Source organism: Vanessa tameamea, chromosome 15 (assembly GCF_037043105.1).
Source record: "Vanessa tameamea isolate UH-Manoa-2023 chromosome 15, ilVanTame1 primary haplotype, whole genome shotgun sequence".
Lineage (NCBI taxonomy): Eukaryota > Metazoa > Arthropoda > Insecta > Lepidoptera > Nymphalidae > Vanessa > Vanessa tameamea.
In genome coordinates this window covers 542149-553894 of record NC_087323.1, presented here as the reverse complement: position 1 = coordinate 553894, position 11746 = coordinate 542149, and the positions used below count along the sequence as shown (strand labels likewise).

Genomic DNA, 11746 nt, shown 5'->3' with positions numbered 1-11746 from the left:
ACAGAATATATACAGGATATACTATACAGGACGTGTTACTAGTTCGATAAAGAAACTGAGTCAAAATAAAAAGAAACCCGAAACAAAATGACTGACAACGGTAAAATCGAGATGTCGAGCAGCTTGTTGCGGTTCAACGTCCGATAAAACACACTATGTCACTATTATAGGCCCTTCACACTACGTAGATGATAAACTTCTCTGAATTTATGCATATTTGGTAACAGATAGTTCTAAAATAAAAGTAGTAATAAAAGTAGAAATAAAGTAGTAGTAAAAATAGTAATCAGATATCTGCCAATGAAAGTCCCGTCAAAATCGATCCAGCCGTTCCAGAGATTAACCGGAACAAACAGACAGACTGACAAAAATTGCAAAAAATGTTATTTTGGTATATGTATCGTGTTTTTGTATTTGCATATGCATTTAATTTAAAGCCGTTATTTTAATATTCCAAACAGACACTCCAATATTTTATATGTATAGATACTTGGTGTTAGGGCTTTGTGCAGGCCCGTCTGGGTAGGTACCAACCACTCATAATATATTGTAATGCTAAGCAATAATATTCAGTAGATATTGTTGTGGCCCGCTTTGAAGAGTTAGTAAACTAGTGTTAGTTACACTGGCAGAAAGGACTTAATTATAATTCAAAGTCTTGGTGGTCCATTGCCAATAAAAAATTCTTACGGTGCATATGCCTAAATAAGGGGCGTGGTGATCAATTATCATAATGTGGCCTAATAAAATAAATCACTAATTAACCCAAAATAGTGATCAATCAATTTGGGAAACTCAGTGGAAAAATAATAATTTTGATACCTATATATTAGGCCAACGAATAATCATTTAAAAAACATCTCGTGTACTAATAATAATAATAATAAAAACAAATTAGTAAATTTGTTTCTTTTATATTTAGATAATGTTGTGTAATATTAATGATTTATGTTCTTAAATAAAACAATATAAAAATAGACGCAAACTTACTTTACCGAATAGATATATATGTACAGTACAGTAAAGTATACGGAAATATGGGAATATAGGTAATTTTAATGTTTATTTTTAAATAAGAATACTTGTAAAAACGTAGTTTGAATCTATAGATACGAGTAGTCGAATTATATTGTAGATAGCCAAAAATTATTAATGTTTTTTTTTGTGGTAACTTATAATTTGTCGCAGTCGAAGGTAAAAATTGTGACAAGCATAGAGATAAATTTATTAAAATTGGGTGAGTATAGATACTGACATACAGATGCGGCGGACTTTGTTCTGTAATGTGTAAATTCATATATAAAACTAGTAGGAAAGAGAAGGATTCATGGAAGTTGTTTTGGGTAGGTGTGAGTAATTCATTAGTTATTATACAGCCAAGTGATGATTTGTGACGCTGTGTTTTGGTTTGGAGAGCAAGTAAGCCATTAACTGGCACGGTAACTGGCAGCATAAATAATTGTCATTATAAATAAATCACACAATAATTTAGCGAGACACCCTCTCCGATCAAATGAGTCTTGTTCTTCCTATTCCATGTCACTAATTTTAAAATACTCGTTAAGGAATTGTATTTACATTCTTGAATAGGTTAAGTATATGTCGATAATGGTGTAATTAATATAATATTAACGTTACGTTATATATGTTTACATATTTATTTATGATTTTATATAATACTAGTAGTCGGCTGCGGCTTCGATCTCTTTTTAGGGGTTGGTCGTCAAATCTTAGGTATAAAAAAGCCTATGTCCGTCCTTTGTGTTCAATCATGCTTCAATTTCATCAAATTCGGTTCAGTGGTTTGTCATCAGACAGACAGGCAAATACACTGAGTTATTTTCGCATTTTTACATTTGTATACATATTATACTTTATTTAATTTGCTCCTTTGTAGTAATATTGTATTTTACGATTGTTTTGTTGTCCAAAAGTTACCTGGAAGGGATCATGGCTTTAGCGATAAGACCGCCGCCTGCCTCCACTAATGCAGCTTTCAAAGTCAAGAATATAAAATGTTCTTTTAATAACGAGCATTAAAAAATAAATGAAAGTTGTGCTTTTTGTTTTTTTTTTACTGATAAAAAACGTAAAGTTATGGAATATTGAAGCATTACATTTATTTTTCTATAAAAAGACTAACTTTAGGTATATGTTATGACTCTTATCGTTATCTATTAAGTATCTTTAATGTATTTATCGGTTTTGATTGGTTGAAATATAAAGTGTGCAGGTATCTTAAGAGTACATCCGGTGTTTATTAGCTCGTTTTTACATGTCATACTGTACCGGTAATGACATAAAAGGTGCGCTAAGACTGGTAACAGCATCAATTGCTGCTGTACATCAAGGTGAAATCTATAAACGACATACTTATGTACAAAAGAAGTTCAGTGACGTTTCTTTTTTTTTTTTTTAATTAACAATCGCAGGTATAAGTTTATGCATTTTATGAAGATTTTAACCTGTTTTAAACATTTATTTCTTTATTTTTTAGTATGCAAAGTTTTCTTAGAGGTTTTGCAACTCGAAAAACATTTACATATTTATATTGTTCAAGCCGATATGGCTCAGTCGCTTTGCCTTAACCAAAGATTGCGAGTTCAAATACGGGCAATCACTACTGAGTTTATATGTATCTACTAAACAAGCATTGTATCAGCTTTGTAATGTGTCGTTTGTGTAAAAAATGTATATTTTGAAGTGATTATTTCCATTTAATAAAGTTCGGGAAAATTCAAAATACACAATATATTTTATTGTAATCATAGGCTCCAGAATTTTATTAGATACAAATGCTATATTTGTGTTTAGATGTGATTTGAATCATACGAATCGCAAAAATCTGACATTTAGCAAATTTTTACAGGTTTGCGTGGATTAGCAATCTCATTCCCAACCTGTCACAATATATGCTTATGTGATCTCAAATTTTTGTAAATGAAAATGTAACAATATAAAGGTATCAGTGACGAATTCAGGAAGATTAAAGACTTAAGCATCCCCCAAAAGCACCTGAGTGCTTTCTAATTATTGGGCCGACACAAGGAACATATTATCTTAGATCCCACGGTTGATGACGCCTTGGTGTGATCTTACGAATGGTTAATATTTTTAGCAACACCATTGTCTATCGGCAATGGTGACCACTTACCACCAGGTTACCAATTTTCCACCTAACTGATTACATACATTTTATAAAGCATAACACCACTACCTAAAGCAAAAAAATTATATTTTAGTGTCTTCTTTGCCTAACAACAGACCCCTCCCAAACTATAATCCTAAAACCGTTCTGAAGGCATTGTATCCACGATATATTCACAAAGAATTGCAATACGAACATTATATATTACACGATTAAAATATTAATTTACATAAGAATTATTAATTTACAATATAAGTATATTGGAATCCAAATTAAAAATACTTACTGTACAAACCATGACCGCGTGTAATTGCGGCAAGAATGCTATTATCTATTGCATCACAATTTCGGAGTTTTTGGTTGAAAAATAAACCAGGCCTCCTGACACCAGTGTCGTATGCTGACGTAGATGTTAGCTATACTGTATGTGAGAGAGGGTCCTAGAGAGGCTAACGTATTGAATAATGACAAATATTTATTATTATTATTATATATTATTGATACATGTAGTGAACAATAGTGAACGTATAAAGCTATAGGTTTGTAAACTACTGAGAATGTAATTGTTAAACAAATGTCACACAAATACGCACAAGCAGTCATGATCAACAAGTGCCCTGAGAAAACCTGTGTCAGTCGGATGAAATTCTACCATCGAACTGAATCGGAGCCGCGTGGTAGAATATGTTCCAAAACTATAAATACACTAAAGAGAAGGTTTGTCCAAAAGCTACAACTCGAGCAGCTGGAAATTTACGAGTAGTAACTTTATTTAAAACTATTATTATATCAGTTATAAATTATAAAGACAATCGTATAGAAATAAGAAATCGCCAGGATCAAGGTGTACTCCAAATATTTTGTGTTGGTTGAACTATACAAACAAACTGACTATGTTAGTCTGGGTGTGATAGTATTCTGAACTAGTATTGGATCGGCGCTGGGTCCGGCACAAGTCCTTCACTGTAACACATATGCATACATTTACTGTTCTGGGTCAAACTTTCTTTAGACCCATACACAAATATATAATAAAATTGTGAGAACACTATATGTATACATGCAATGCGATTTATTTATTTTATATTATAACATTTATATTAGACATAAACGAATTTATAAATTTAATCTTTATAACTTTTAGCCGTAGGGGAAACTAAAGAAACATAAATTATACAAAAACGAGCCTTTTTGAGGACTGTTGCACTTTATCCAGGTCGCTGGCGCTACGTCCTCTAAACTGCTAAGCTATCTTTGAGCTAAGTAAGAGCCGGCCTTTAATTCACTGGAAGTGTCAAGGATACATATAAAAGATTCTAGGTAATTAACATTATATCGGAACCTACTAAGATTTAAAAAAAAAACCAACGGATGAACGGACGGAGTAGGTATCACCCACTCGTCAGATATTATACCGCGAAACAGCAAAATTAAGCATTATTGTGTTACGGTTTGAAGGAGGATTGAGCAGTAACCACAAGCAAAAGGGACATATTAGTTTCCAAGGATGGCAGCGAATTGGCGATGTATGACCTCTCACTTGACCATACATCTATTTTATTTAAAAAAAAAATCGAATCTCGAAAAATTACATTTCAGAATTTCATGAAATGTTGGTTTATAGGGGAGAAATATCCAAATTGACTACAATATTTACTTAAATAACAAAAGGCTTAATTAAATATACAACATAAATTACAACTATGATTCATGTTTATTATTTAACCATCGTTTCGGATATTTACAAAAGGAACCTGTTAAATCAGTATATTGATTAAAACTTATTTATAATAAAAAAAAACCTTATCGGCAATGCAAGTTATCTTGTATGGCGCAGGCGCTAAAGCCGTTTATCAAGTTTGTAATAATTAACGGTACATCGAGCACATCTATACACATAGCTATCAATATTTGCATAGCTAGCCACTTCAATACATAAATTTAAATAAATCTTTATAAGTTATCCTAATTTACTTAAAACCGGAATAATTAATTTTACAATCTTGTTATTTGGCTTTTAAGTAAAATGATCGGTCAATAAACCGGTCAAGTTCGAACGCTGAGATAAGACATGTCGTTTTTTTTCCTCTTTTTAGTATCTGTGGTGAAAAGACGTGATATTTTTATAAGTTTCGAGTTCTTAATACTTACTGTACTAAGTTATTTCATGCTAAACAAGATGCTTTATTGATGCTAAAGGTATTGTTTTTTACAAGAAAACGATTTATTTCTTTTAAATAAAATAAATTAATGATTTTAAAATAAAATAAATATATATTTCTAACGTTCGCTGTAGTATACACAATGACAATAGTAGAATGTTGCCAACCTTAATATCAGTTAAAAAAAAAGAATCAAAGCACACAGGTCACAGTATAATATTTATTTAAACATTATATTGAGACTGGGTTCTTAATATATAAATCACTCATTCCATCAATGTTAATGTTTTAATCCTGAAAACAATAAATATTAATTTTAAACAACAATTCCTTACGGAACTCTAGCACTTATTCAATAATTATATTTTAATGACGTTTATAACTGTTTATCAACATTATCGCTAAATTAATGACTAACATTCATCTTAACGAATTGAATGAAAAGTGTTTACAAGATTGGCTGCGATTTCGTTTGGATACTGCACTTTACACGAGTAGATAACATTTTTAGAACAACCTTTTAATTCATTCAAAACTATCTTCTGTCAAAAATATAACCATCGACATTCCGCATATTTTTTTATCATACAGGTCTTCTTAGGAAGGCGGACAGCAAATACTACCTGGCTGGCTGCCTGGCTACCTGATGATAAGTGGTTAACCCCGCTCATAGACATTGGCGCTGCAAGAAATATTAACCACTCCTTACAAAGCCAATGCGGACCAACCTTAGAAACTAATATGCCATGTCCCTCGCGTCTGTAGTTACACTGGCTCATTCTCCCTTCAAACAGAAACACAATTATACTTTATTATTGCTGTTTGACGTTAGAATATCGGTCGGCCTACCATCAAGTATCTAATGTTACAAGGAAATATTTTTTTTTATTTTGAAATATTTAATAAAACCGTTTTACTGACCTTCCCTTCTATAAATTCCATATTCCAGTATTTAAAGTTACGTGATTATTTTTAGCTGGCTTTAAAAAGTTTTAAACATTGATCTAACTTTATATCGATACTAGACATTATAGATACTGTTTCGAGATAACCGAGAGTTACCTAGTTTCCTACTTACTGCCTGCTTAAGGTTAAAAACTTACTTTAATTCCAGTTACTGTGAATACTTACGAATGTTATAACGTGTATAAGTCAGTCACTACATATAGCCAGACATATCTGTAAAGACATATAGACATATAAAATGTAGATATGAACAGGATCATTTTATTAGATTGTTTTTTTTATTATTTTTTTATTTGCCCAGTTGAAAATCCTGAATAATATTTTGATCAGAACTTTGTATTATTTAAAGGTATTTATATTCTGTTTGCGTCCGTTCAGATGAATGAGTCCTCAACATATAGAGAACTCTGTTGAGATGAATACATGAATAGACTTTCTTGTCACTCCTGACCCCGAACACTGCCATAAATAACTGCTTTTCAAATTAACAATGTACGCCAATTTTTTTTTTTATTTTATTGCGTAAATAGAAGAGACGTTGTATTTATAAATGCCTAAAATTGTAAAAACTTTTAAGATCAGTACTGAAATAAAAATAAAAACATTTGTTTTTGTTAAGCTTAAGATCTTGCTTGCAAAGTTACATTCCAAACCGGCCTACTTGAATAAAGTATATTTTGAATTGATTAGCTGTCATCGGCTTCGCTACAGTAAAATTTATAATGAAATCGGTTAAATATTATTTAGTATTTACTGTTAAGTGAGTATTCTTTATAATGCTACAAACGGCGTTATCAAAGTTTCTTTCTAAACGTCGTCACCCTAAAATACATAGTATATAATACCTATAAAAAGATTTGCTTTAAAAAAAAACATAAGCGATGATATATATGTATAGAAAATGATTACAGATGATTTCATCATTATTGTAAACATTTTTGTTATCTCTATGATGGCTATTTTTGGAGAAAGTAGTAAAGAGATATCAGAAAAACAGTGTATACATCTCATTAGAGAGTTTCCACTTTTAGGCTTTAAAATGTTCAATTTATATTTTTTGTTCAATTTCAACCGACGGGTTCCGGTTCAGTTTGCCCTTTATAATATATAATATAACGTTCAAGTCAGGATAAGTAACTTTTTACGTCGATATTTATTTATGTTCCACGATTCAAAGGACCTTGTGTTTTTCCGTTTATAAAAAGATTACCCAATCTTATAACAAGAACTGTTTTACAACCTTTGAAACATACGAAATTATCCTCAATACTAGATAATGTATTACATCTATTAATCTGATTTGAAGGTTTCATTAAATTATTTAAAACTAATATGGAAACTTTAATAGTTGCTTAGAGAAAAGCTTGAGTATAACCGAGTTGTGGCGCTAGTATAAAATACAAATAATGACAAACACATTTAGCGACGGCAGAGACGCGGTGCATGTGTGCCTGGCACCGTTATACCCAGTATAAATGTCGACGCTCCTCACGCCGGCCCAGTGTCCGCTAGCCCACCATGAGATTATACACGTTCATTCTTACACTTTGCGTGTGCGCATTACACGTACGCGCAGCATCCATCTCGTCAGAAAAAAAACTCGACGATCTCGACAATGTAGACCTCGACAATGTCGCTTTAGAGCCTGAATTAATAGACCAAGTCACGGTTAAGGACGTAGATAATAATCTCCGGAAAACCATCGTCGATATACCCGTTAAAATCGTGGAAGAACCAACAGTGTTAGATGAAAACTCCAACGATTATGTACCCAAAGACGATGAGAGTATAATCATTAAAAGGGTTGATATCGACTTAGCCAATCCTGGACCACCGCAACGGCAGGAGCATGAAACTCAAAATCCTGAAAATTATGGAGAAAAAGAAAAAGCTGTTTTTGGTATTAAAAAATCAATTGAAGACACAAAGAAAATTTTTAACCAAGGCATTCAGGAGCTATCTCACAACTTCAAAAACCTGTTTGGAAACAATGAAGATCTTCCAGCCATCAAAAATAATTTACAAAACTTAAGGCACACTTTTACGGATCAGATTGTGAAACTAAATGAGACAATTATAAAAAATCTAAATCCTGATTCTAGCCAAACTATCAAGGAATCTGAGAAAAAACTTAAAATTGTTGAATCACAGTTACAAAACTTACAAAAAAAATTTGAAGTTGGCGTTGATACTTTAACTGAAGGCGTTGAAGTTCTTACTATAATTAGAGAGGAAGATGAAACTGCAAAAACGAAATCCATAATAAGCGAAGAAGGTGAAGTTGCTAAACAAGATACTCTAACTAGTGCTAATCCCGAATCACAACAAGGTGCCACTTCTTCAACCCTAGCGCCAACTGTCTCGAGCACTAATGCTCCAGCATCTTCAAATCCTATTATGACTTGGTTGAGTAACTTTCAAAATGACATAACAAGTGCTTTTACTAACTTTCAAACAACAATTCAAAACAATTGGATAGGAATTCCATTTTTTCAAGGCGCACCGAATAGTAATCAAGGAACAGATACTACTGTTCAAAACCCTCCAGCACAAGGTCAAAATACAGTACCTGCAGGAGCCCAATCTGATACTGCTGTAACCCAAGCAACACCTGCTCCATGGGGGCCACAGGCTATTATCCAACAAATTCAAAATCTAATAAATCCTGGACAAAATTCACAACAGGCAGCACAAGGTCAGCAAACAACAGCACCCGCTGCTAATAATGGGCCATTCGCAAATACTATTCAAAGCATAGTACAATTTATACAAAGACCAAACCAGGCCCAGACACAGCCACCAGCTAATCCAACACCTGCATCAGCAGGAAGCACAAACCCCACCTCGACAAATTCTGATAAAACAGATGCTAGTCAAGCAGATGCAATCCCAGTACCAAACCAGCAGGCACAACCGGTACCTCAATCTGCTCCAGCTCAACAACCGCTAGGACAAAATGGCCCGATTCAGCAACTTGTGCAAAATAACCCAATCATCAAGGGTATACAAAGTGCTGTACAAAGATTACAGGGAACACCGAATCCTGAGACACCGAGAAACGAAATCATTAAAGATAATAGTGAAGAAAAAGTAGAGCTCAAGGGACGGCCGGGCGTCAACACAAGCAATCAAGGTAATTTGTAGTACAAAATATTCCATATTAAAGTTATATTTAATTAATTGAAATAACTAAAACAAATCTATGAAAATTATCTTCCTAGTGGCAGCGTGGACAACTTTTGTAAACGGTCTCATAGGTACGATAGGAGCCGTAGTAAACGGTTCAACATTAACAGTGTCGACCGCAGTTAATAGTGCTATAAACACATTAGGCACAAATATTCAGGTATTTAAACAAAGAAAAAAATTATAAATGTCGTGTGCTGCCTTACAATATCAACTCGAACTCTGTGCTTTGTGTGTTCTCGTTATTGTCTAATGTGTCGTTATAACCGTCTAAATATATTCAATAAACATAAGAAGGAAATGGTGCTAATTTATTTTTATAGGAGTTAAAAAATCTATTATGTAATTTACTTATATTTATTACTATAATCGCATAGTTTATATTCGTGTGTAACAATAAAAAAAATGTTTATATTGTCGTATTAAAGATAAATACTTTTGTGAATTAAACAAATGTGACAATAATATATATGTTACTAATTATATAATACTAACTATTTGTTTAATGTAACGTGCCAAGTCAAAAAATATATATTTATATATTTTTCTATTTTCAGGCGATATTGACATCAGTGGGGTAGTGAAACACATTGAAGCACAAAAGGAAGAAAACTTTATTCCTAAGGATACTCAAGAAAACTTAGATGGACCGATTAAGGCGGATAAAGTAGAAATCCCATCGCTTTCTGATAAGACTGAATAAGTCGTAGTGATACAGTAGTTAAAGTAATTTATTTATTAAGTAATTTTAATGTAAATAACAAATTAACAAAAGTGATTCGTTAAATCTAATAAAGGATTATTGGAACAGATCATTTTTGAAAAAATATTTTTTTATTTAGTATTTCTGTAAACCTGATAACAACAAGTAGGGTAAATGTTCCAATGCTGAGCAAACGCCTCTTCTCCAGGAGAAAATTTGGCACTTATTTCACCACACTGATCCAATACACACACACACAGGACACACAAAGGTTACCTCACGCTATATTTCTTAACCGCCGCGCGCCGTGTTCGAACTAATGGTTAACTATAAATGAGATATATAAAAAACAGTTGTACTTCGCAAAGCGCGATCGCTGTCGCGATCGATAAATAAGTTAAATTTAAAAGTACAATATCGTGAATAAAAATATCAAGGAAATATAAATTTTCTGTGCTAATTGACAAATCGGTTGATAATATTTGAAATAACTAGGGTTATCTCTCGTTAAATATTTAGACGAGCTTCACGTGTCAGTGTCCCTTTGAACATGCTTACTCGCTTAGACTTGGGAAATGTTCAAGCGTCTATTTGTGATTATAGTGTTAAGACAAGGGATTCCCAAACTATTTTATTTTCCTTCTTATGCGTATTGGTTAAGTGGATGAAAAAAATTTAACAATATAATTGTAATTAACAAATTATGAATCCAAATTATAACAAATTAATATTGATATACGTAACAAAACGTATCTTGAAAGTTTCAAATCTCGTCCTCCTCTCGAACTCGTCAACCCTCAAAATCAGATTTTGCTTGTAGTATAGATAGCCGCACTTTAGGAATCCCTAGTTTGAACGACTGATTTTGAATTTTGAAATTTGATGTGTACGATTTCGGAGGCGTCATGACCTATATGAGTTTTCTTCGGTTAAGATTCACGTGTTGTTCTACTCAACCATTTTATTATATCAGAATCTATATATGAATACTAATGAATACAATTATTAAAATAATAAGAAATATATATAAATAAAGTAAAACCCCGTGAATATAACACAGCTGGGCTTAGGCCTCCTCTCCATTTAATTCAAAGATTTGGACCATATTCTACCATGTTATAATCGTTAGTTAAGGATATAAAAATTCTGTGGAGTTTGGCCGGGTTCTTATTTTAAGATCCACGTATTTTAATGACTGGGCTATCTTGACTCCAGCTTGACAGTAGTTAATCATAATTTGTAAGTAGGTAGTACATACAGCTTTTACATTTAACGCTTAATAATAATCAACATAACAATTTGTAAAAGTTAAATAATTAAATGTGTTTACCTTGAATTGACCTACCCAGTACCTACCTAGGAAACAATATTTACATAATACTTTTGTTAAAGGCATTAGCCCCTTTCAATCGATACCACCTTTAAATCAAATTACATCTACATGGTTATGCATTCGTCTTAGAGAGTTCGATTGTAAGGGGCTAACATATAAGCTACTATCCAGGGTGGCACACTTTGAACTGATAAAATAGTGGAGCCCCGAGGACTAGAACTATATAATTTAATATTGAAATAGTTAAA

The 11746-nt window shown here is 32.5% G+C and overlaps 1 protein-coding gene across 1 annotated transcript; it reads left to right on the top strand.

Annotated features, from left to right (window-relative positions):
- Nucleotides 1-7754: 7754 nt before the first annotated feature.
- On the top strand, nucleotides 7755-10277 carry LOC113396539 (uncharacterized). Its single transcript, XM_026634514.2, has 2 exons — nucleotides 7755-9409; nucleotides 10020-10277. Exons 1-2 carry the CDS (start codon nucleotides 7795-7797, stop codon nucleotides 10163-10165), a joined length of 1761 nt encoding a protein of 586 aa, XP_026490299.2. The 5' UTR covers nucleotides 7755-7794; the 3' UTR covers nucleotides 10166-10277.
- Nucleotides 10278-11746: the final 1469 nt, after the last annotated feature.